The sequence below is a fragment of the Rhinolophus sinicus genome, chromosome 14, assembly GCF_057876585.1.
Source record: "Rhinolophus sinicus isolate RSI-liver-muscle chromosome 14, RSI-T2T, whole genome shotgun sequence".
Classification (NCBI taxonomy): Eukaryota; Metazoa; Chordata; class Mammalia; order Chiroptera; family Rhinolophidae; genus Rhinolophus; species Rhinolophus sinicus.
Window position 1 is genome coordinate 828,483 of NC_142514.1, and position 25,873 is coordinate 854,355.

The window sequence follows — 25,873 nt, forward strand, 5'->3', positions numbered from 1 at the left end:
GAGATGAGTAAGGACACGGACGGCCTGGACAACCCTCAGCCCAACGCCATCCAGCAGACAGACACAGAGCACAGTACCCCTAACACCCTTCTCAGGGGCACACGGCACATTTTCCAGGAGAGACCACTAAGAGGCCTCAAATTAACTCTCAATAGACTAAAAAGATGGATCTCATGCAAAGTACCTTCTCCGACCACAGCAGGAGGAAGTCGGACATCAGTAACAGAAGGAAAACTGGACAATTCACGAAATTGTAAAAACTAACACACCTTAAACAACCAACGGATCAAAGAAGAAATCACAAGAGAAATAAAAACATACTTAGAGACAAATGAAAATGAGACACAACACACCAAAACTTACAGGGAGCAGAGAAAACGGGGCTAGCAAATGTGAATGCAGACATTAAAAACAAGAAACATCTCAGGTCAGCAACCTAACTTTACAACTTAAAGAACTAGGAAAAGAAGAAAAAACTAAACCAAAGCTACCAGAGGAAGGACATAATACAGATTAGAGCAAAAAGAAACGAAATAGGCCACAGAAAAACAATAGAGAAAATCAATGAAAAGATCAACAAAATTGACAAGCCTTTAGCTAGATGGACTGAGGAAAAAAGACTCACGTTACTAAAATCAGAAAGTGTGTATGCATGTGGGTGTGAGTGTGTGTGGATGAGTGAGTGCATTGTGTGGTGTGTGTGTGAGTGTGTGATGTGAATGTGTGTATAGGGTAGGTGGGCAGATGACCCGTCTCCTAGTTGTGGGTCACCAGACTTTGAGAAGCCACAAGGAGACAGGATGGGAGGGCCGCCCCTCCAGACAAGCTGAGCTGGACGCAGTGCCCGGTGGCCCTGGGTGCTGCACTGGGAGGGGGCTGACGTGTGTGGCTGAGAAAAAAGCACAGGTGCATGTCTGGTGGCGGGGGGCTGCACTGGGGCCCTCTGGGCATCCTCCCCTCTTCCCGTTCCTGATGGAGCCCCTGAGATTCAGCTGGACACAGAGCAGCCCTGGATAAACTACTTCCTGCCCTTCAAAAGTGAGCGAGAAATTAAGACAGTCCCAGATAAACAAAAGCTGAGGAGGTCGTGGCCACCAGACCTGCCCTGTGGACATGCTCAGGGAGCCTGCAGGGGGAGACAAGAGGCAGTGTGAAGAAGTAACCATCTCAGAAAAGCAAGCAGCTGGCAGCTGTGGAAGTCGGTGTTACTGTAACACGTTTGCCACCCCACGTTGTTTCCTACATGACTGAGAGACTAACACACTTTTGAAAACTGTTAGCTTATGTCACTGGACACACAAGTTATAAAGATGTCTTTCTGTGACGCCGAAAACTGAAAGGGGTGGGACGGGGCTGTGTGGAGCGGAGGTTCTGCAGCCACTGAGGTTACACCGCTACGTAGAAATCCGAATTGGAGAGTGATAACTTCAGGACGTTACGAGTAATCTCCACGGTCACCACAAAGAAAACAGACACAGAAGACACATGAAGGGCAATGAGAAAGGAACCTAAATATTTCCCTACACAGAACTCAAGCAAACATGAAAGGAGACAGTAACGCAGGAAATGAGAGACAAGGAAAGCTGAGCGGCTCAGGGAAACCAAGTGGCACAATGACAGACGCGTGGCTCTTGTCTCAATCAGCCTTGAGAAGGAAGGAGACTGTGGCATTTGCTGCAGCAAGGATGGACTCTGAGGACATCGTGCCTGTCACAAAAGAACAAACACTGTGCCACTTATACAAGAGAAGGCACTTAGCAGACAGCGGTGCCAGGGGCTGCGGGAGGGGCTGGGAGCGAGTGTCTAATAGGGGCAGTTTCCATTCTGCAAAATGAAACGAGTCTGCAGTGGGTGGTGGCGACGGCCGTGTGATGGCACCAAGCTGGGGACTCAGAAATGGCTAAGTCAGTAAGTTCTGTGCTGTGTATATTTTACCACAATGAAAAGCTGAGGAAGAAAAAAGGAGACTGAAGAACGTAATAATGAAACACAATGTGTGATCTTAATTGTATCCTACCTAAGAAAGTAACAGTTATAACAGGAGGTTTGGGGACAGTTGGGCACATTTGAACATGGGCTGGGTAACAGGTGATGATTAGGGATGTCAGTTTCCTTAGTGGAGAACGTCAGACTGTGCGGTCCCGTCCCACACCCTGTGGTCTTGCTCTGCAGCATTGCACTCGCGTGGGGCAGTGACTCTGCCCCAGTGATGGAGGGATTGCCCCGTGACTTGCTCTGTGAGATGAGGAAGGCCGACGTGGGCTCCCGTTGTCTGAGCAGCTCATGCTGGGGAAGCTGCTGCCTCAGAAGCCGGCAGCCATCCCCTCCCCCAGCTCACCTGCAGCCGGACACAGAGCTGCCCAGACAAGCCTCGCCTGGATCAGACAAACCAGAGCTGACCTGCACACCTGTGACCGTGGGACACAAGCTGGTTGCTGGTACAAGCTGTGAATTTAGGAGCCATCTGATAGCAGCATCGTGTGGTAAGTGTGAGCAGTCCAATTAGAGGACTACGAAGTGGTGGTTTCTAGAGGAGAATGTCGTCGTCTTACAAGGGGTGTGAGTACCGTGAAATGGCTAATTTACTCGGGAGTGGATTGGCCACAGGAGGCAGGAGAGCAGCCGAAGCAAATACTGACAACTGTCTAGGTGGTGGGTGTGCAGTGCCCACGGGAGCCTGCCCTCTGCTTCTCACTGGAAGTGCTGTACGCAGGAAGAGGGACTGCAAGACAAGAGAAGGAGGTGCCAAAGGAACGGGGGAAATTCGCGAAGCGTGTGCGAACGTCGAAAACACATGAAGAACCGTTCAACCCCATAACAAAACCAGCAATCCAAAATAAAAACGGGCGGGGACCTGAACGGACATTTCTCCCAAGAGGACACACAGACGTCCACAGGTCCATGAAAAGATGCTCAACGCCACGAATCACCAGGGAGACGCAATCAGAACCACAGTGAGAGCCCACCTCACTCCTGTCAGAATGGCATCACCAATAAATCAACAAACAACGGGTATTGGCGAGGACGTGGAGAAAAGGGGACCCTTGTGCGCTGCTGGTGGGGTTGCAGATTGGTGCACCACTATGGGAATCAGTATGCAGGTTCCTCAAGAAAGTATTAAAAAAAAATAAGGCTGGCCGACCCGGTGGCTCAGGCAGTTGGAGCCCCGTGCTCCTAATGCTAAGGTCACCGGTTCGATTCCCACATGGGCCAGTGAGCTGCACCCTCCACAGTTAAGATTGTGAACAACAGCTCTCCCTGGAGCTGGGCTGTTGTGAGCAGCCAGAGGTTGGCATGTGCGGCCGTGGGCTACTGTGTGCTGCCAGGAGTGGCCGGTGGCCAGTGTGAGTGGCCGGCAGCCGGCGAGAGCTGCCGTGAGCTGCTGTGAGAGGCTGACCAATGACTGGCGACCAACTGCCTCAGCCGGGGGAGCGCAAGGCTCCTAATATCATCATGGGCCAGGGAGCTGGGTCCTACACAACTAGACTGAGAAACAACGGCTTGAACCGGAGTGGTGGGGGGGAGGCGGAAGAAAGGGAAAAAAAATCATTATTAAAAAATTAATAAATAAAGCTGCCATATGACCCAGCAATTCCACAAATGGGTGTTTATCCAGAGGAAATGAAATCGATTGTCTTCAAGACATGTCTGTACCCCCATGTTCACTGCAGTGTTGTTTCCAATGGCCAAGACATGGACAGCACCTAACTGCCCATTGGCAGACGACTGGATAAGGAAAATGTGGCACGTACATACCATGGAATGTACTGAGTGGAGTGAGAAAAGTCCGACAGAGGATGACAAAACCATGTCAGGATGACAAAATCCCGCTGTAGGTAGCATCTCAACCACGGGACTCACATACAGAGAACAAGTTGGTCATTGCTGGAGGTGGGTGGGGTGGGCAACTTGAGTGAAAGGGGTCAAAAGGCACAAACTTCCAGTTACAAGATAAATAAGTTCTGGGGCTGTGATGCACGGCATGGTGACTGCAGTTAAAAGAAAATCAGAGGACACCACAGAGCTGCAGAGAAGGCCAGAGCGTCCCCTCTGACTGGGGCCTGCAGTCTGGGCTGTGCCCTCGGAAGGATTTGTTGCATTTACTGGGGACCTGAGCTCGGCTGGGACGGAAGCCTGGTGGAGACCTGGCCCTGGTCCCTACATCCTCACTGCAGGACGCACACCCCAAAACAAGGTTCCCAACAGGGACAGCCCGAAAAATGCCGGCTCAGGCGTTGCGTCTTGGAACTTACAGAACATTTCTTTGTTGAACACTTCAGTGGGACAGAAAATCTGCCAGTCTGAGCCAGAAACAAGACACTTCCTTCCAGATCTTTGTTTATCTAAAAAAAAAAGGAACAACTCCACCACCATGAACATTTGTAACTTTACCCAGTGACACACGCAATGTCTATGCAACTATGGCCTGGGCCTGGGCCCACCTGCCACCTGCCAAGCTCTGGTGGCCCCAGAGGGAGGGGTCAGTAGAATGTGGCCAGGCGGGTGGCACACCAACCGGCAGGGCCTGTGGGAACCCTAACACACCATTCAGACCTAAGGGCACACACAGGTCACACCTGCCAGCTACCTGTGAATAACACAGCAAACGAGAGGCCATGCGTCCCAGAGCCCGAGGAGCAGCAGGGACCCAATGTCACCTGCTCACAATAGTGAGAAAAGTCCCCTTTTATATTCTCCGGTTTGGAACTGAGACACTCACCATGGGCTTGAAGGTGACGAGCACTTCGCAGGACATCCCGGCTGACATGGGACCAGGTGGGTAGAAACTGTGGGCACAGAGGTGATCAGCACACACGTGACCACATCTCCACAGAAGGGGGCCAATCGTGCAGCAAGGATGACACGGCCGGCCGTTGCTCCCTCCCTCCCACCTGTCCTGGGGTCCAGTGACCTGCTGTCCCCAGTACCAGCTCACAGGAGGTGCTCAAGTGACATCTGAATGTCTGCTGAGTAAGTGAATGGATGAGTGAAGGGAGGGAAGGAGGAAGGAAAGAAGGGAGGGAGGAAGGAAGACTGGGAAGGAGGGAGGGAAAGAGGAAAGGAGGAAGGATAGAAGGGAGGAAAGAAAAGAGGGAGGGAGGGAAGGAGGGAGGGATGGAGGGACGAAGGAAGGAGGCAGGAGAAAAGTCCCCAGGGGCCAACTCCAGAGGGGTGAGCAGCGGCCACGGTTGCCCTGGGGATGTGCTAGGCCTGGAACCAAGGACCCAGGGTTTTAATACCAGTGTGAGTGGTGGGAGCCAGCTACGGAGCTGGAACTGAGCCCCACTTTTAGCGAAAGATCCAGAGACAGGGCCCAGCCTCCAGGGAGACTCAGGGTGCCTGAGGGACTTGGTGTGGAGCCGGGTGACTGAAGGAGCTCCCCAGAGAATTTCTAGCACGAGCTCTGAATCCTCAGACCTGGATGCACGTGAGTTCTAAGCGGGCCTGAGAAAAGCAGTGCACACAGGACAGCAGTGGCACACAGGACACCAAAGACGGGACCCCGAGGACAGCCAGGTAACGCAGAAGGGCAGGCCGGGCCAGTGACATCCTCGGGGAGCCATGGCATGAGCGCGCCTGGACCCGCCACAGAGATGCCCGCCCACCCGCCCACTCACTCAACGTGGATAAAGTCCCTGAGGTGCTGCTCCACGCCCACCAGCTTGCAGTAGTTAATCGTGTAGGTGGCATTGACCAACGTGACCTTCTCCTTGTATACCTTGCCAATGTCAAAGTCCTAGGAAGCCAGAGATTGTCATTCAGAGCTTCCTGGTGGCCTCTTCAGCATGTGCCCGAGGGGGGCGCCCCCTCACATGCCGCCCGGAAGAGGGATGGTCATGCAGTGATAAGCGTGATGGCCTGATGGCCGTTCCACAAGAGGGGACACTTCCCAGGCTGCCTGTCTATGAGGGGAGCAGGGCGAGGGGGCCTGGCTTGTAGGAGCCGCCCCAGAGGACCACAGTGGGAGCGGGCCAGGAGGGCTCCAGGCGTCGGGTCCAGGGCTGGCGTGACACCCCAAGAGCCCAGCAGCCTCCCCTCCTGCAGAGACCTATGAGCACCCATGTCCCCGCTGTGCTCATTCTCACTCATCGCTACAGGCCACTCTGAAGCCACACCCCTTCCTGCCGAGGCCTCCTGGGGCTGGTGTGTGACCCTCCAAGGGGAGGAGCATGGTCACCCCCAGCCGCAGGCGAGATCACTGGTGCTGTGTCCCCCTCGTGACCCGGGACCCCCATGGGCTCACCTTGAAGTGGATGAGCTTGGGCTTGCTGTTGAAGGGGCAGCCTTTGAATTCGCGCCCTGACACCACCTGCTTGTGGGTCACACCGTCTCGCAGCCGCTCCACCGTGCGCGCCAGGATGCCCTTCTCCATTTTCGTCCCGCCCACGGGCTTCCGGTCCACATCCTCTCCGGGCACCTGGGGACCCACAGGGACAGTGGCTGTGCTCCAGGGCAGGGCCGACCGAGCGTGGGGCTCCCTGCCTAGGGTCCTGGGGTGCTCAGGGCGGCAGGTGCTAACAGCACAGCCAGGCAAGGTGGCCAGGGTGGAGGGACACACAGGCCTAGGGACACGCCACGTCCAGCGGGTCACTAGAGAGCTCCACAGATTTCCGTAAAATAATGGCAGAGTGGGAGTTTTCTACACTTTAAAATCAGGCCAAAAAAATGTTTTTGAGAAGTTTTATAGGAAACATTTTCTCAAGTGGCACAAATGGAGGAGCCTCCCTGACACGGTAACTGAGGGCAGTCCAGGATTTTCCTCTCTGAAGGTCTGTGCAGTCTGTCTGGGGCCCTGGTCCAGGTCCGAGATGCTGACGCAGGGCCAAGAAGCTGGGTGTCCTGCTGTCGCTCTCCCGGGTGGGAGGCCCACGGCCTGATGATCTGTGGTCTGGTGCCCACCGCCCTCCCTCAGGCCAGTGACCAGCAGAAGCAACATGGACTGGCCCTTAGAGCAAGGGAACCAATTTGTGCACAGACCAAGGACAGTGATGACCACCCAGGGGGTGGCCTGGCTTTGGCTGGCCGGGCGGTGTCACAGCCACAGATGGTGGCAGCTCCCTGGAGTACCGCAGACACTCACTAATTTCTCGACTCATTGAGCTGTGCCGCTCTCTTAGAATCAGGATGACCAGTGCTCTGGACAGTGTGTATTTTTTGAAAAAGGCTGTCAAAGAAGGTTTTCAACTTGTGCCTTTTTCTGGAAATATATTCCCTAAGACTAAGCAGAACAATTCAGAATCGTCCCAACCCTTGAGCCTCTTGACTGCGTCCCTCTGTGTGTGCCTGACCACTGAGGCCCAGTGACCGGGAGCAAGTTGGGGGAAGCTGGGGGTGGTGTGCACATCGGTTCTCAGGGAGGCTCTGGAAGGGGAGAAAGGAGAGAAGCTTGGAGGAGGGCAGCAGCTGGGCAGCTGGCCAGTGGCGGCTGGCCGGTGTGGAGGGCATGGGAGGCTGGAAGCAGCAGGGGCACTGGGGGGTCCTCAGAGCAGCAGACAGGTCGCCGGGATAGGGGTAGCGGGGGGGGGGGGGCAGCGGACACTCGGGAGATGAACACGGATGAAAAGACACAGCCCGGTGTCCAACTAGGAGCGATTTAAAAGTACAAAAGGGGGCTGTGCCAGCCTGGTGGCTCCAGGTGGTTGGAGTGCGGTGCTCCTAATGTGGAGGCCACCGGTTTGATTCCCACATGGGCCAGTGAGCTGCGCCCTCTACAGCTAAGATTGTGAACAACGGCTCTCCCTGGAGCTGGGCTGCCGTGAGCAGCCGGAGGCCGACGTGAGGGGCCACGGGCTACTGTGTGCCACTGTGAGTGGCCGGCAGCCATTGTGAGCAGCTCGCAGCTGGTGAGATCTGCTGTGAGCGGTCAACCGATGACCGGCGACCGACTGCCTCAGCCGGGGGAGCGCAAGGCTCATAACACCAGCATGGGCCAGGGAGCTGTGTCCTACACAACTAGACTGAAAAACAACAGCTTGAACCAAAGTGGGGGGGGGGGCGGGGGAAGAAGAGGGGGAAAATCATCTGTTGATGGACCTTTACAAAATAAAAAGTACGAAAGGGTTACCTGGCACGACTTATAGCTTTCATTCCAAAGGCCAGAGATTTCCGGCTCAGCCAGTGTTTCGTCCTCCCAGTTGGCGTTCCCAGGGTCCCCCTGGACAGACTCGCAGGAGATACATTTCAGTAGCTGAGAGTTTTCTGGGTGTGTAAAACTGTCGTTCTCCTGTGGCCAGGGAGAGGAATGCAGTAGCTAATTATAGAAATTGGGGACACGCACATCAGCAAGGAACGGCGAGTCGTGGGAACCCCGGCCGGCTCTGCTCCTCCACTCTGTCCTATGCACTGGAGCGCATGCTGCTTTGTAACTGTTTCCATTTAAAATTTAAGTGTCTTTGTAGGTCGCGACCCATTTTTCTCCAGTGCCCACACAGGAGCGCGTGGACCGGCTAATTCGGGGCGAGCGGTCATCCTTTTTATGGCCCTTAGCTGCTCACCGCTTCTGCTTTTCCCTGATAAAAACCACACCTGGGAAAGCCCTCATGGTTATCAGGACAGTGAGACACTGGGTGGCCCACGGGGGACATGGGACGCATTTGGGGCTGCGTGGCTGTGAGTGTGAGAAGTGCTCCCCGGGAAGCACTCTGCACCTGGAGGGGGGCAGGGGCGGCTCCTGGGGCAGCTGGTCAGAGCCTGGGGGAGAGGACGGAGAGGACGAGGCAGCTGTGCATCAGCTCAGCCCCGGGCCTGGGAAACAAGACCTAAAACGCACTTGGAGCAGAGTGAAGACCCCACAGTGGCCAGAAGTAACCTGAGGGGTGCTGCTGGCAGCTCATTTGTCAGGAGCCAGTGACCATGGCCTTCAGGTGTTGGGGTCACAGCCCAGAAGCAGAGGTGCCAAGCCAGGCTCAGAAGCAGATCCTGACGTCTCTGCCCCACACCCTCAGGGAGAGGTAAACAAGTCACCTACCCAGGCACAGAGCCCGCCCGCAGAATGAATGAATGAATGAATAAATGAATGAGAGGAAAGCTGCCCATCTCTAGGGGTGGTTAAGAGTCTTTGGCACCAGGTGATAACATGCATGTGGAGTGAACGGTGCCCAAATCTGCCCCTGGCCCGTGACTGACCTTCAGTCTTGGCCTGGCTTTGTCAACTAGGGACAGGTAAGGTGACCTGAGCCAGTCTCCTTGCAGGGGACACCATGGCTGTGGGCTTCCCTACTACAGAGGCGTGCCCAAGGGATGGCTCCTGTGGCAGATGAGGCACAGTGACCTGGGTCTCGCCCCTGGCACCTGAGCCAGCACGTGGGAGAGGTCAGCTCCAAGGTGGAGCCCGACGCTGTCCTGAGTCCCTCAGAGGGAATCATGGGGACATCAGAACACACACAGCCACAAGTGGGGCCACCTGACAGGGCCACAAGGCCATGGCAACCACCCTCATGAAGAACACATGGAGAACCGGGAAAAAGAGGTGTTTCTTGCTTCTGGGTTCTAGTTGGGGAGATTTAGGCATCGACTTGAAGTCCGGCCCCCATGACCCCCCCCTGGGACCCCTGTGCCTGAGGCCCCTCTGCTCCCTGAGAGGGGCGGGAATTTGGAGGGCTCACCGCTGGGGAGCAGGGAGCGGCTGTGGCGGTCTTCCCTTGGCAGACCTGGGCGATGTAGCCCCAGGTCCTGTCCCTCAGGGTCAGCCTGTCCGCAGGTTTGGCTGGAGAAAGCGGCTTCCTCTTCCTGCTCTCCTCCTCAGCCTCCTCTTTCAAAATCCGACTCACAATCTCATGCTTTCTGAGCTTCTGCTTGTCCTCGAAGGTGCTGGGGGAAATGCCAACAGCTGCCATGCATGTCGCCCCCACCGGGAGCTGGGCAGCACCAGTCCTCCCCCAGGAGCACAGGTGCAGCTCAGCCGGTCCTGGCGTGGGCCCCAGGCTCCCGGGAGGGGGCAGGTGGTTGGTTCCCAGGAGGGCTGCCAAGCTGGGCCCCAGGACTTGAACCCCCAGCCCTGTCCAGTTCACACAATAAACCTTGACTCCCCCGCCTCTGGTTTCCAGGCTGGCAGCCGGGGTTCCCTCACTGAGGTACAAACCAAGGGAGCAACAGGGCTTGAGGCCATTCATTCATTCATTCCAGCTGCTCCTTGCTGTTGCCTCCTATGTGCCAGGCCTGCACCAAACTAAGGGACTTGGATGGGCAGAGCTGCCCCTGGGAACCCCCACCAAGGTGGGGTGATGGCAGAACTCTGGAAGTGACACTCGGGGCACCACAACTCCCAGAGGAGAGGACCAGGAGGCCACACCTAGGCAGATCCTAACCGCAGCATGATAGGGGACGCGGGGTTAGGGGCTGGGAGTGGGGAAAGGACCGGCCCTCCAGGGCACAAACCTCAGGAAGCCACTCCTGCAAGGACACCATGAGGTGGGAGGCCCAGGGGGACCCTCACATCTCAGTGTGGGGCGCAGCCTGGGGAGCTGTGTATGGGGACCTCACAGGGCCAAAGGGGGTCTCAGGGTTAATGACGGGGGAGCAGGCTGCACTGAGAAGGCAGCACTGAGTGCTGGTTTGGGGGAGATCAGAAAGTGGTGCCCGGGAGGGCTGTGCATTAAGGATGAGCCCAGGCGGCTGGCAGCCCCCAGGAGGGGACAGGAGAGCCCGCAGTGTGGGCCTGGGAGGAGCTCCTGAGAGACCAGGCCAGGAACCCGAGGGGGAGGGGCCGTGCCAGGGTGGGGACAGGGGCACAGGGCTGTGCTCTGAGGCCCAGGAGCGTCCTGCCTGCTGGGGTGTGGAGGGAGGGGCTTGGCAGGAATGGAGGGGGCATGGGCTGGAGCCCCATTCCTGTCCCACAGGCCCCATCCTCAAGGGGGAGGCTGAGGGAGAGACAGCACCACCCAAGGCCCTCACCGCTTCTGGGCCTCCAGCTCCTGGCGCCGGCGTTGATGGAAAAGGTGCTTGAAAGCGTCTCCACCATGGGCCAGAATCGCCTCCTTCTCGGCCTGGGCTTTCTGCTCAGCCAGCTCTGCCTTGACCTGGCCCCATGCTTGAAATTTCCGGAGCGTTTCCTTGGGAACAGAGAACACAGAAGTTACAGCATTCGCACACGCGTGTGCACACGGGCACACCGGAGCTTCCTGTTGACGGTGTTCCATCACTGCCAGGCTCCCCGGCCCCCACCTGCTGCCCTCGCCTCCTCAGGCCTCAGGGTGGCCAGAGCCCACTGTCTGGCCTGCTCACCTCCACTCCCTCGCTGTTTCCTGGCCACGCGGGCTTCCCTCCCAGGCATGCTCCTTGCCTCTGAGCCTTTGCATGCGCTGTTCCCCAATTCCCCTTTCTGCTTTCCTGGCCTAACTGCATACCCTCAGGCCCCAGGGGATGTCACTTCCTCCAGGCAGGCCTCAACCCCAGCACACGGCCACAGAGAGCTGCTTTCCCTGGAGCCGTGTCATTGCTCTTCCCACAGGACTAGGCCCCAGAGGATGGGGCCGTGGTGATTTCTTCCTGCCCGACTCTGGTGCCAGGCTGGTGCCAGCACAGACCCATGGGCGAGAAGCCTGGGGTGGGTGGTGGTACATCCCGAGGGAGTGAATGAGTGACACAGGACTCTCCTGAGGAGCAGGGGTTCTGGGGGGCGGGCTGGGGCAGGCAGACTTCGGCCTGGACGGACAGCCTGCCTGGATGGCTCCTAGAGGCTTGCACAGGGCCCTGAGGGTGTCGGAGGTGAGGTCACCGGATGTGCGTGCGGGCACCTACCCGGTTGGCGGTGATGTTTTTCTTCAGGGCCAGCACGGCATCCATGCGTCTTCTCAGGTGCTCACGGGACTCCATCTCCTGCTGCCTGACCCGCTCCTGAACCCTGGGGAGACACCAGCTTGGGCTGCGGGTCCAGCAGTGACAGAGCCGGGAGGGGCCCTGGGTGCTGGTCACGTCTACCAGGGAGGTAACTAAACGTGGCGATGTGACAGGTGGTGGAAAGAGTGCTGTGGCTGAAGGGAGGTTTGGAAACAAGGCCTGAAACGCGGGTGTCGGGGCGAGAGGCTCCTGAAGAAACACAGGCGAGCAGCTCAAAACAGAAAACACAGACGTGGCCTCTCTGGATGATAAGGTGATGATTTAATAATAAAATGTGAGGATTTGGGAACACAGGCAGGTGACCTCCGGGGTGGGCCGGGCGGAGAGTCTGGAGAGGAAGCGCTACCTGCCCAGCGAGGCCTTCAGGAACTTCACGGCCATCCTGTGGCTCTTCCTGGCGTCTTCCACCAACTTCTGGTGCTGGAGCCTCTGCTCCTTCTGCAGACACGCAGACCTCCTGCAGTGACATGTGGTGGACAGAGCCGTGTGGGGTGTCTGCTCTCCAGCATGCCCCGTCCAAGAGAGAACAGGCACCCCAAGGAGCTGCGTGTGCCTGTGCAGGGGCGGGGGGGGGCGGGGGTAGAGGGACACGGGCAGAGCTGGCACCGCAGGCAGCATGGCAGTGAATGACTGGGGGGGCGGTTTCAGCTAGGGGGAAACAGGTTGGGTTGGGACCTGGGGAGCTCAGGGACCCGGACAACGTGGGTGAGGAGAGTGGGATGAGAACCTTGGGGGACTTGGATGGACGGAAACAGCAGCAAGGTCTGGCAAGGGGATGAAGGAGGCGGGGGCTGGAGCCCCTGGATGAAGATGGAGGCACAACGTAAGGATTATACACATGCAGAGCGAGAGGAGGAGGCGCCCCCCCTCAGTGGGGGAGTGCTGGGTCCCATGGCTTGTGACACACCGGGGGACGCCTGCCTGGCCCCACCCAGGAGCCTGGGAACAGAAGTGTGCTGGGGGCTGAGCCTCAGGGAGGACAGCAGCACAGGGACAGCCGGAGTGACGAAGTGGAAAGGGGTGTCCAGAGGAAAAGCCACGTGAGGCCACTGAGAGAGTGACTCCGGCCAGCGCCTGGGGGACGGGGCAGGGCTCCGGTGTTGGGACCCCAGATAAGCTGGCTGTGGAGGAGGGTGCGAGGAGGGCCGAGCAAGTGGCGAAGCTACGGGCCTGCAGGCCGGGCCACCCACCTGACCCTCAGCACCCGGTTCCTCTCCGCCTTCCCCCGTGTCTCCTTCTCTTTGCCAAGCTGCTCGGCCGCCCGCATCTGGAAGCACCTCTTGGCGGCCTCTGCCTGCGCGCGGGCAGACTCCCGGACACCCTCCAGCTGCCCGTCCTGGATCTCAATGTGCCACATGATGTTCCTTGCAAACGAGAGGTGCTTTTGTTTATATGGGAAACGGGCTGGGGATCAGGACGCCCCACGGAGCGTCCACCTCAGGGACCTGGGAAGGCCCGGGCACCGAGGCTGGACAAACCCTCTGGGCAGGTACTGCACACCTCTGACGGCTCAGCTCCCCCGCCGCTGAGCCCTCTGGGCCTACAGTGGCCGGAGACCGAGGCTCCCCCTTCACCCCCAGCACCATCCATCCCTGCTGCCATCGGACTGAGTCCAGCCCAGCCGGAACCTGGTTCTCCACTCCCCAAGTGCCCACAGGCCTGCCCCTGCCCCTGCCTCTGCCTGCCGGAGGGCTGCTGTGCCACTCTGAAATATGCTGGGGACACAGGTGGGAGATGCTACCTTTGACAGGGGCTTCCTGTTGCACTGGGATGGTGGGGTCATGGGACACAGAGGCAGGTGGCAGTGCTCGGTGCAGTGGGAGGGGCTGGGACCACCTGGGCAGAGGCCAGGTGCCTCGGCATGGATGGGCAGCAGGAAATGAACGCATGGCTTCAATACAGACAGACAGACCGATGCACGTGTGTCCTCACTCTGCCCACTGCCGGGCCTGGGAGCAGCCACACCCTCATGGCGATGGGTCCACTCAGCACCCAGCTCGGGGCTCTACCATTCTTCACTGTCAGACACCAGGCTCCCTGAACAACATGGCCAGGAACATCTCGTGTGCCAGAGTGCTCAAAGCGAGACAGGCACACGTCAAGAGGACAAGGAACCAGCTTGGAAAAGGTCCCCTGGCCTGGAGCAGCACCATAAAGATTAGAACCCACTGAACGGAAGAGATGACGGAGCCTGTTAGACACAGCGAATGAAAGAGAAGCCGGAGTCTGCGCTGACAGATAAACACAGTGGACAAGGCAAAGCTGTCCTTGGCAGTAGAAAGTGAGAGGGGCGATGAAATCGAAGTCACCCTGTGTCACCGTTGTCATAATTGATTCAGGCGAGAAACACAATGGATGCAAAACCAGTGCATGAAAGGGGGTGAGGATGGGGTTCTCCAGAGTCAAAGCAGCTACCCACAAGTTACGTGTTAATTTCCAAAGGAAAAATGTAAGTCTGCATGAAGAAACCTGGCAGACACCATCTCCATCAGGGGATCAAATGCCCCCACCAGAAATGGGACCTAGCGTCATCGGGTACCTTGAGGTGAGGACGCCTGGGAAGGACATGGCATCACGAGGGGCAGTGGGGGTGTCCTCGTCAGCAGTCACAAGGAAACATCACACAGAGGGACCTTTCCTGGCCCATAATCTTCAAAAATGTCAAGGTCACGAGTGTCACAGAAGGACCGAAGGGTCTTCCCGATTGGAGACAGGACAACCCCAAATGGGACACTTTTGCTATAAAGGACGTCACTGGGATGACGGGGGCCAAGGGGAAACAAGGTTCTTTGTGCTATTTTTGCAACTCTTCTGTAAGTTTGACTGTTTCAAAATTTTTTTTTTAATTTTTAAGTAGATGGATCATCACAGCAACCTGACAGGGGTGGGGTCCCAGGGGTTTTGAACCTCGAGTAAAGGCTACTGCCCAGCTCAGGAGCTGGTTGGTGGGCCTGGCCTCGCGGCCGGCTGTCCTCACCAGGACCATGGAACGACCAGCCGTTCTGCCTTGCTCCGGACCTGCCATCCTTGTTCCCTCCCTGCTCCCCACTAGTCCACGGAGGGCGTGTTGTAACAGCCCAGAGGCTAATTCTGGGCCTGATGGGTGGGTCTGTGGGGAGTGCGGTTCTCACAGCACAGGGCGGCCTGTGGACCACTGGCTGGCACGCGGCCCATGGGCTGGCACGCCCAGTGACCATTCCTGGCCCTTCCCGTGCTTTCTTGCATGGCAGGGCTGGAAAGCTCCGAGCATGGTTCCCAGCACACGGGGTGAGGCTACGACTCAGGACCCCCAGATCCCCAGAAGCTCCCTGATCCTCGTCTCCTGACCCTCTTGAGGACATCGGCCCCTGTGTTTGGGGAATGAGTCCTGGCACCAGCCCAGTGGATTCTCTAGTTCTGTATACCCCTCACTGAAGCCCTTTTCTACTGAAACTAACTAGAGACAATTCTGATGAAAGCCCTGCTGCTAAACCATGGCAGGAAACAGGAAAAGGGGAAAGAAGCTGATTTCATAGTTTTAAGAAACCGAGTAAACATGGAGAAACTGAAAACATCAAAAAGCACTTTATCTTTCAACTATTTCACTTAACAAGTTAACCCCCTTTTAACTGTTAGGCAGCTTGAAAGTCAAGGTTTGACTCTGCATCTTCAAACCAGGCATTAACCTCCAAGTCACTTAGGACGAGCAGCCCACAGATGGACAGGAAGCTGACGACCCAGCACGCCTGCTGGCAGGGAACTTACTCGCTCTCCTTCAGTGTGGCCAAGATTTTCGACTGTAGGTCTCTCTCGTTTTCCAGCTCCGTGCACAGGCGTCTGGACACCGCCTGGAGGCGGCCCACAGCAGCACTGGAGTGCCACGACAACAGGGGAAAGAGAGAGAGGAAATGCATGTTAGAGCCTCTGCCACCTGGGAGCAAGTCCCTCCTGGCCTGCTCCCTCCAATCCAGAGGGCCCCCAGACCTCCCCACTGAGGCTCAACGATGCCTTCCCCCGGCCTTTTCATTTCAAGGAGGAAACTGGTGGCCACTGGCTACTGGGAAGACAGGCAGCGTGGTGTCAAAGAACGTGCCCACTCACAGGCAGGCGTCTCCTCAGAGGGGGCTGACCCCCAGACTCAGCTTCCACTAGAGACCTCCCACCCCCAGCCACGCAGCTTCTGCAGGCCTCTCATTCCTTTCCAAGGATGGGGAGCCAGTTCCCAGGGTGGCCAGCCCCTTGGAGCAGCAGACCCACTGGGGGTTGGGCCAGGAAGGACCCAGCACATTTGCTGAATAACTAGAAGCAGCTGGGTGGCCAAAAGGCCACCAAGAGACCCGTGATCCTCTCACTGCGTTTCCCTCGTCCCTCCCCAGCAGATGCACAGACCCTGAGCCCAGCTATGTTCTGAGACACAACCATTTCGTGGGGATGCTGAGATGAGCCACGCAGGTACGGGTCGGGGAGGGGACGGTCCCAAGACCCACTCTCAGGGCAGGAGAGGTGGGGCCCAGAGTGACACTTCTCTGAGGCCCTGGTTGTGTGGAATTGTGGCTCTGTAGGCACAGCTGGGCAAACCAGTCCTCACATCTCCCCTAACCTCCCCCCACCTGTCCCCAGGGCACCTGTCCCTTCCCCTGGGTGGCTCCTGGGGTTTCAAAGGTTCCCACTGACCAGAATGCTCTTTCCTAGTCACTGCATGGCAGCTTGTTTTTGTCACTCAGGTCCAGCCTGGAAGTCACCTCCTCAGGGAGCCCTCCCCTGGCCCCAAGGCCACTGACTTCTGTCCTTGCGACCACCTCACTCTTGGTGTCCATTCTGGGTTGTGTCCGTTTCGCACATTGGGAGGCCTGTCTGCTTCCGGTGGACGCCTGCCCGTCCACCCACACACAGTCGCCCCGCACAGTAACCTACGAAGCCTGCGACCACAGCGGACAACTTACGTGTGGTTGGCCTCTCTCTCTGCTGCCACCTCGGCCGCCACGCTCTCCTGCTGCTTGGTGATGAGGCCCATCCGCTCGCGGCAAGCTCGCAGCTCTGCTCTGGGAGTGGAAGCCAGAGTCAGGTAAGCTGTTTGGGAGGACCTGCCTGTGGCCTCCCTCTCCCCTCGCCCCAGTGACCCCGCCCCCAGCCGCGGGGGCGTGGCCTGGGTGGGGCGGGGCCAGGCCGGGACCCCAGCTTGTCATCTTTTCCGGGGGGTTCTCTGACACAGTCGAGGCCCCGTGCAGGGTCTTGGCAGTCTGCTTTCTGAAAACCCTGCCAGGGGCCCCTGTGTGACCTGCGGGAGTGAAAGTGAACAGGCTCAGGTGGTGAAGGGTATCCCGTGAGGCCTGGGGGTCACAGAGGGCACAGGCCAGCCCCCATCAGTGCCCTGGACCACAGACCCAGAGGACAGCCAAACTAATATGGGATATGGGACCTGTGCTGAATCCTGCTCAAAATGTTACTCTGCCATGTGCGTGTCACCTCCATTGAAACAACAGAACAAAACTGAGAGCACTGGCCCTAAAATACACGGGGAGCAGGGAGGGGGCCTGCTGCAGGGCGACATTAGGGGATGCTGATGGCTCCCGGGTGAGGTGCTGGTGCCGAGGTCACACAGAAGATGTCTGTTAGGAGACACTGAAGCTTTCAAGAGCCAAGTAGCATGATGTCTGCTCTCTGCTTCCAAGTAACTCGGCAAACAAATCATAGGACACACACACACACACACACACACATGCACACACCCAGGGACACAAGTGACAGCAGACAGAGCTTCACAGTGACTTAGGCTGCTGGATGGGCCACAGCTGTGCGGTTTCACCTCTCCATGCTTGAAATGTTTCATCACAGATGTTTGGGAAGCACTGTTGATGGGGCCGGGGTGGAGCCTGGGGCACCAGGGAGGCTGAGCCCAGCAGGGGTTGGGGGTGTGCAGGCCTCCCTCCGTTGGATCAGCCTGGCCCCGGCCTGAAGGACAGCAGACCCAGGACCTGGACAGCCTGTGAGCTCGGCAGGCTGCTCCAGGGCCCCTGCCTCTCCGCTGCCACTCACCTGGTTTTCTGAATGAAGAGAACTTTCTCTTCGCGCAGCTTATCCAGGCAGATCACCTCCTTCGGGAGGTATGCAGCCTGACCCCTGCAGTGCACGGCTGTCTTCTTCCTTTTCTCAGCAGCAGCGGTCTGCTCTTTCTCTGGACTTAAGGCAGAAAGGACAGCGGCTGCCAGCGTGCGGCCAGCACGTTGTCTCTAAGCAGTGCCACCTTCCCGCAAGGACCCGAGGCTGGGGAGGGAAGCAAGCTGCCCACGAGGTTAATTACCAGCAGCCCCGCGGGTCAGCAGCGCTCTCTGCTTCCAGACAAAGAGCTTCAACCTCAAACTCTGGGTCCTCTAGTTCACCTTTTTCTAGAAATTGAGGCGAGAGTTAAAAAGACAAAAAGCAGATCTAGACAGTCAGGAGTGAAGTTCTAAGATATTCTTGACAAACTCATACTTGGGCAACCATGCTGATGGAATCTCAGAGAAATGAGTCTCAAAGCATGGTCCGAGGAACCCTGGGGGGTTCCCTAAAACTTTTTCAGGGCGTCTGCAGAGTCAAAACCATTTTCAAAATAATACTAGAATATAATTTGTCTTTTTCATTCTTGTTTCACAATTGGACAGTGGAGTCTTCCAGAGGCCACATGCCATGTGATATCACAGCAGGCTAATGTGGACACAGACATGAGAAGCCAGCTGTCTTCTGCTACACCAGACCCTCTTGTTACATATGACAAAGGCCCATTACTGTTATTTTAAGTTAATAAATATAAATTTTCAGCTTTAACTTTCAATACAGTAAATATGGAAAGTTAGAACCAACACAAACCAAAGCTCTTCGGGTCTTCAATAATTTTTAAGCATGTAAAGGGGGGGGGTCTCGCACAACTACGGTCTGAGAATTACTGTCTTAGGGACTCACTGCAGACATCTGGCAAAACACGGCAAATGGAACGACTGGGTTTATCTCCACTCCTTCATTAAGTCAACATAAAAATGGCAGAAGGGGAATTCTAAAATCCCACATCAATCCACAATCACCAGGAGAACAGGAGAGGGAAGACACTGGGTGAGAGAGGCAACAGTTTTACAAGATGGAAGCCCATGGACACATGGTGACGTGTCCAGCGCAGCACAGTGCCGGACATGGGGGCTGGGGGTAGGCAGGATGGTGGACCAAGGGAACTAGTTTCCGGATTGCATTGTCCTGCCCAGTATCTAGCAGTAACCCAAAAAAGGCACATCTTAGAAAGATTTCAGATCATCACAGATTACAAAAAAAAAAGAAAGAAAAGAAATCTAAAAGCTCCTGGGGACGGGGGAAATAGGTCACACTCAAAGGATTGGGATAAAAATGGCATGAATGAGATTCCTCAATAGAGATGCTAAAAACTAAAAAAACTGTCATCTGCCACTTTCAAAATTCTCAACCACACTTTATCTTTCTTTCCATTAAAGACAGAATAATATAAGCTCCCTATTTGAGAAAAAGTGAGTTTAAAGGATATCGTCTCTCTGTAGGAAGAGAATTAAAGGGAACGTGAAGTACATCCTTTGTCTTGCTTGCTTCTGAGATGTGTGTTATTTGTGAAAAAACCTTTATTACCATCATCCACAAGCAGGACGTTGCCCGAAAGCTCCTCCTCAGGGAACAGACTATCACTTTCTTCCATCTTGTGAGGCAGGAAGTAACTATAAAAAAATTATTACAAAATATAGATGAGCAAGATCATAGAATTTAAAAAAATAACCTAGAAATTAGATTTCATAAGAATTAATCATTTCTCTTGTAAAAAGACATTAAGAAAATGAATAGATAAGCTATAAACAAGAAAACAATATTCACAGCACATATACGAGGTCAGACAATTAAGTTCATGAACTCATCCTAGAAAAAGTGCTCCATATTTCATTGCTGAATATCACTACGGTCACCTTTGAAGTACTCCCCTGGGGAAGCTATGCACTGACGCCAGCACCTAGTCCACCCCTCAAAGCAATTTTGGAACTCTTCCTGGAATGGCCATCAGAGGTGTTGTCATATTACCCTTGATGTCATGAATGTCATCAAAATGTCTTCCTTCCCCTCCCACCCCCTCTTTCTCCTGCCTTCTCCCTCCCCCCTCACTCCGGTTCAAGCGGTTGTTTCTCAGTCTAGTTGTATAGGACCCAGCTCCCTGGCCCATGCTGGTATTATGAGACTTGTGTTCCCCCAGCTGAAGCAGTCGGTCACCGGTCGTTGGTCGGCCGCTCACAGCAGCTCACAGCAGCTCTCGCTCGCGCTCAAGCTGGCCACCAGCCACTCATGGGAGCACACGGTAGCCCACAGCCCGCAGCAGTTCATGCCAACCTTTGGCTGCTCACCGCAGCCCAGCTCCAGGGAGAGCTGTTGTTCACAATCTTAGCTGTAGAGGGCGCAGCTCACTGGTCCATGTGGGAATCCAATCCCTGACCTCAGTGTTAGGAGCATGGCGCCCCAACCTCTCAGACTGGCCCCAAAATATCTTCCTTTCAATATTTCCTTTATCTTTGGGTAAAGAAAGAAGTCACTGGGGGCCAGATCAGGTGAGTAGGGAGGGTGTTCCAATACAGTTATTTGTTTACTGACTAAAAACTCCCTCATAGACAGTGCCCTGTGAGCTGGTGCATTGTCGTGATGCAAGAGCCATGAATTGCTCACAAAAAGTTCAGGTCGTCTAACTTTTTCATGCAGCCTTTTCAGCACTTCCAAATAGTAAACTTTGTTAACTGTTTGTCCAGTTGGTACAAATTCATAATGAATAATCCCTCTGATATCAGAAAAGGGTAGCAACATTGTTGCAACAAGTTCGTGAACTTAATTGTCTGACCCAGTATATCTGACAAGGGGCTTGTATCCAGAATATGTAAAGAGCTCCTAAATACCAACCAGGTCAAGTCCAAATCCCAGTTTAAAAGGGCAAACATTTCAGAACAGACACTAGGAAAGAAGATACACCAATGGGCTGTAAGCTTGTGAAGCGCAGTATCATTGGTCCTCAGGGAAATGCACGTTAAAACCATGGTGAGAGTCCAGCACACGTTTATCAAAAATCCTCTCACACTGGGGGCTGGCCCGGTGGCTCCGGTGTTTGGAGCCTCAAGCTCCTAATGCCGAGGTCGCCGGTTCGATTCCCACATGTGCCAGTGAGCTGCGCCCTCTACAGCTAAGATTGTGAACAACGGCTCTCCCTGGAGCTGGGCTGCCAAGAGCAGCTGGAGGTTGGCTGAGCTGCCGCGGACCGCTATGAGCCGGCGACCGGCAACTGACTGCCTGAGCCAGGGGGTGCGCAAGGCTCATAATACCAGCATGGGCCAGGGAGTGGGTCCTACACAGCTAGACTGAGAAACAACGGCTTGAACCGGAGGGGGGGAGGAGGCGGAAGAAGGGGGGAAAATCCTCTCACACCAAATGTTGGCAAGGCGGTAGGACGACTGGCACACGCACACATTGCTGGTGGGTGTGTGACACGGCATTGTGGAACCCTGGCGGGCAGCTTCTTAAGAACATACATGAACCATGTGACCCAGTAGCCCCACTGCACAGTATTTACCCAAGAGAAACAAAAGTATATTCACAAAGGTGCCTATACAGGAGTGTTTACAGCAACTCGACTTGTAATAGCCCCAAACTGGAAACACCCCAAGTGTCCACCAGTATGAGAACGGATAACCCAATTAGGGTCCATTCCTGCAACACAATAACAGTCAAAAAGAACAAGGTCTGATATGCACAACAACACGTATGAATCTCAGAAACATTATGCTAAGTGAGGGAAGTCAGACCCCAAGAATATGTGTGAAACCCAAACTCAGGCCAAACGAAACAAAACCACACGGCAGAAATGAGGTAGTGGATTCAGGGTTATTGGCAAGGAAGGGGGTGGGACCGAGGGAGCCTGTGGGTGGAGATGGCTGCTCCTCTGTTTTGGGGGGTGGCTGCACAGGTGTGTGCGAGTGTCAAACTCATCTCAGGGCACACTGAAGACATATGCCTGTGACAGCCCATTAATGTCATGTCGACAGCACACACACGCAGTCACAGCTCGAAACAATTCTTCAGGAATTCCAGAACATTCCTTACTCCATGGTTATCGTTTTGGGAATGTTGGGAGCTGGCATGTGTGGGACTAGGTATGGAGTAGTGACACCCAACGTCGATGTTATTATGTATGACACGCTAACAGCGACGAGACACTGGTTGTCACTGCTGAAGTTAGTAATTGCATCAGAATAATTAGCTGAAAAATATTTTCAAAGCCTAATAATGCTTCCTGGATGAAATCATTAATAAATCAATGCCAGTAATTAATTTTTTAAAAACGCTACAGAGAAACAATTGTGTGCTAAAGTTCTGAGCGACAGAATTTTCAGGAATCTTGTAAGATACCAACAACACTGCTTCTACTTGAAAAAATCTATCACCCTCCTAGTGTGTGAATGGCAGGGCATTCAGAGGTTTTACCGAATTCCCTGTGCTCCTCACAACACGGTTTCATCGATGACCAAACATGTAACAATCCGATAAAAGGTGGCATATTACACAGACACAGTTCTGTTTGAAATAATCATGTTAGACCACATCCACCTTGAACTCCAGTTAAGGACGGCAGCTCTGGACCGGTAGCCCCGATTCCTCTTATGTCCTCACTAAAATAACAGTGGGGGATTCAGTGATTTGAACACGTGACTGTACAAGGACAGGCAAATGGGAGAAGGAATAGTTTAAACAGAAGGGCACCTGGGAAGTAGAAGGGTGGGAGATAACTGGCCCTGCAGGAGGGAGAACCTGAACCCCGAAACCCAGACACACCGCACACCCCGAGAAAGGCTAAGGGACATGGTGTCTGCAAAGTGGGGGAGAGGCAGCATTGCAACAGACTTGCTAAAACCTGCTGGAGAGAAGCAGTTGGAATGCCCATTCTTGGTAATGTGGCCAGAGCGCCCCACCCCCCCATCACACTGAAAACAACCAAAAATGCTGGCTAGAATTTTATTTGAATCATCTTAAGAACCTTAAAGAACTGACAACAATAAATGATCAGGTCGAGATCTACGTGAAGGCAAGAATGCAAGTAGATGAAATGACGCCCGAGCTAAAGGAAAGAAGCTCATCAAACCGGATTAAAACACCAGTAACAACAGCAGCAGCACCTAATTCTACTTAAAAAGTGACATCGAAAGGACAAGCTCCCAGAGGCACTGCATTTAAAAGTCAGACAAAGATGTGCTGTGTAGAAACTATAAGTCAGAAGCCAGTGGCGTTATGTGGAAGCAGAGAAGATGCTTTAGGGAAAAAACGTAACAGCAGTAAGTAAGGAGCCTCATGCCGTCACCAGATGCCCGGCTCACCAAGAAGGGACAACGATTTGATTAATAAATCCACGTGTATCCAATAACACAGCCACAAAATAAACACAGCAAAGATTGACAGAACAAGGAGAGAGTCAAAAGCACAAATTCGAGCAGAAAATTGTAACGTACCTCTCTCAGGCACTGATAACAAAACCAGATAAAATAAGTCATTAATGACACTCATTTTAACATCATCATTAACAAACGGAACCGTACAGACACACGTAGAACACAAACGACGACCACAGAATCCTAAGTGTTCCCATAAAGCAGACACAGAGTATTTACAAAACTATTCAAGGACTAAAGCCATACAAATACAAAGCTTGTTCTCTGACCAAAAGTAACTGGCCCGAATTAATAACAAACAGAGAATTGTAATGCACCTTACTTTTGGAAAATAAGACACATCTAAATAACCCATGAGTTGAAGAAAGAAAAGCACAGTAGGAATTACAAAATATCTGAACTGAGGGCGGCCGGTTAGCTCAGCTGGTTAGAGTGCGGTGCTAATAACACCAGAGTTGCCAGTTTGATCCCCACATGGGCCAGTGAGCTGCGCCCTCCTTAAAAAATAAATAAAATAAAATAAAATAAAATATGTGAACTGACTGTAATGAAAACATCATGTATCAGCCTGAGAGCTGCGAACACAGTCCCGAGTACATGTGTAACCCTAAACGCATAGATTAGGAAAGAAAAGACGCTAAAGACTAATGTGGGAAACACACAATTCAAGAAGTTACCACAGAACTGCAAAATAAACCCAAAGAAAGTAGAAGAAAACTTTTAAAAAGATTAGAAAAGAGTCCAACAAAAATAAGCATGTGGCAGAGATGCTCCTGAAAGCCAGAAGTCTGGGCTTTTAAATGATTTATGAAATTGACAAATCTCTAACAAAACTGATAAATAAAAAGAGAAGGAACAAATATTCCACATCAGAACAAAAGCGTCTATAACCACAGGTGCTACAGACGTTAAAAAATTAAAGATGTCTTGAACAACTTTATGCCAATAAAGTTGAAAATTTAGACAATGGACAAATTATTAGAAAAATATTACTAACCAAAATTGCTCCAAGGAAAAAAAAAAAAGAAAACTTGAAAACCCCATAAGCATAACAGCACCTCAGTTGGCAGTCATTCGTACAGTCCCACAAAGAAAACTCCAGGCTCAGAGGCTTCCTTGTCAAGTTCTATGAAGCAGCTGAGATACAAAATGTCCCAATTCCACACATACTCTTCCAGGAAAGAGAGCCAGAGGTCCACTCCACTTCCTGGCTGATTTCACGGAGCTCACCTAACTTTTGTTTCCAAATCCTGACAATGGAAGTAGAGAAAGGAAAATTACAGCCCAGCCTCAGCCATCAGCACAGACACAAAGATCCAAAGTGAAGGATGACCAGCCTAAACCCAGAGTCATTAAAACAGGATAATTGTCATGACCAAGATGGGTTCGTGTAGCATCAGAACTCAATTTAATCCACTGCAGTAACAGACCAAAGGAGAGAATTATGTGATCAGCTCAGTAGATGTAGGAAAAAGTATTGATAACATTCAACAACCCACATATACTTGTAAAAACCTTAGCAAACTCGTGTTAGAAGTAGACTTCCTGAATATGATAAAGGATATGTGCCAAAAACAACCCACAGGGAACGTCACCCTGGATCACACACTCAAAGCGTTCCCTTGCAGAATGAGAACGGAACAAGGCTGCTCGCTAAACCCCTTCCACTCACTTACCAGTCACGAGGTCGCCCAACCAGAGCAAATGGACGTAAAAGAAAGAAACGGGGTCCAGCGTGGAGGGGAGACATCATTGTTTCCAGAGCATATGGTTGTACACGCAGAAAACCCAAAGGAATATACAGGTACATTATTAAAATTATTGAGGCAGTTTGGTAATGTTGCTAGATATGAACTTAATAATAAAAATCAACTACATTCCGACATACCAGAACAAATAATGAGAAAGTAATTACTTCAGGAACTCCAGAGTGTGTAAGAGTAAGTTCAACAAAAGATGTGGCGGACCCCTAAATGATGACACCCCATTGGCTGACAGTAAGGAGGCCTAAATAAAAATCAACGAAACAAGCCACCCAGTTTCTTCCACAAATGGATATGGTGGGGGAACAGAGAAGGGGGTGTCTTATAAAAATGGCCTGAAGAGACAAGCCAGCCACACGCAACGTGGGGACCTTTTTTGGGTCCTGATTCAAGCAAATGGCTGTAAGACATTTTTGAGACAATGTGGGGAAGTGAACACATAGCAGTATGAGATTTGACTAAGAAATGAATGTGAGTTTTGTTGGGGTTGGGAATGATTTTGTGTTTATGCTAAAAATGAGTCTTTATCTGTTAGTTGTATACAAAAGTATTCACAGGCAAAATATTGGACCTAGGATTTTCTTTTTAAAAAAACAACCAGAAACGGGGCAGCGGACCTAGGATTTTCTTTTTTAAAAAACAACCAGAAACAGGGCAGCCGGTTTGCTTAGTGGTTAGAGCGCAGTGCTCATAAAACCAAGGTCGCCGGTTTGATTCCCACATGGACCAGTGAGCTGCGCCCTCCACGACTAGATTGAAAACAATGACTTGACATGGAGCTGATGGGTCCTGGACAAACACACTGTTCCCCAATATTCCCCAATAAAAATT

The 25,873-nt window shown here is 53.5% G+C and overlaps 1 protein-coding gene across 8 annotated transcripts in view; it reads right to left on the minus strand.

Moving 5' to 3' along the window:
* CFAP74 (cilia and flagella associated protein 74) overlaps positions 1-25,873 on the minus strand; it is a 57,698-nt gene that overhangs the window by 26,601 nt on the left and 5,224 nt on the right. For all 8 annotated transcript variants that reach the window (XR_016018514.1, XM_088790047.1, XM_088790048.1 and 5 more), the window contains exons 2-16: positions 19,444-19,529; positions 18,119-18,203; positions 17,854-17,997; positions 16,761-16,859; positions 15,583-15,687; positions 13,029-13,202; positions 12,185-12,295; positions 11,740-11,842; positions 10,894-11,051; positions 9,606-9,810; positions 8,066-8,224; positions 6,245-6,418; positions 5,619-5,737; positions 4,721-4,787; positions 4,254-4,343 (exon numbers count right to left, since the gene is read on the minus strand). Coding sequence is in view for 7 of the 8 variants with exons in the window: in XM_088790047.1 (XP_088646173.1) it covers positions 4,254-4,343; positions 4,721-4,787; positions 5,619-5,737; positions 6,245-6,418; positions 8,066-8,224; positions 9,606-9,810; positions 10,894-11,051; positions 11,740-11,842; positions 12,185-12,295; positions 13,029-13,202; positions 15,583-15,687; positions 16,761-16,859; positions 17,854-17,997; positions 18,119-18,203; positions 19,444-19,529 (1,879 nt within the window). In the remaining variant the exon portion in view is untranslated. The remainder of the gene's footprint in view (positions 1-4,253; positions 4,344-4,720; positions 4,788-5,618; positions 5,738-6,244; positions 6,419-8,065; positions 8,225-9,605; positions 9,811-10,893; positions 11,052-11,739; positions 11,843-12,184; positions 12,296-13,028; positions 13,203-15,582; positions 15,688-16,760; positions 16,860-17,853; positions 17,998-18,118; positions 18,204-19,443; positions 19,530-25,873) is intronic.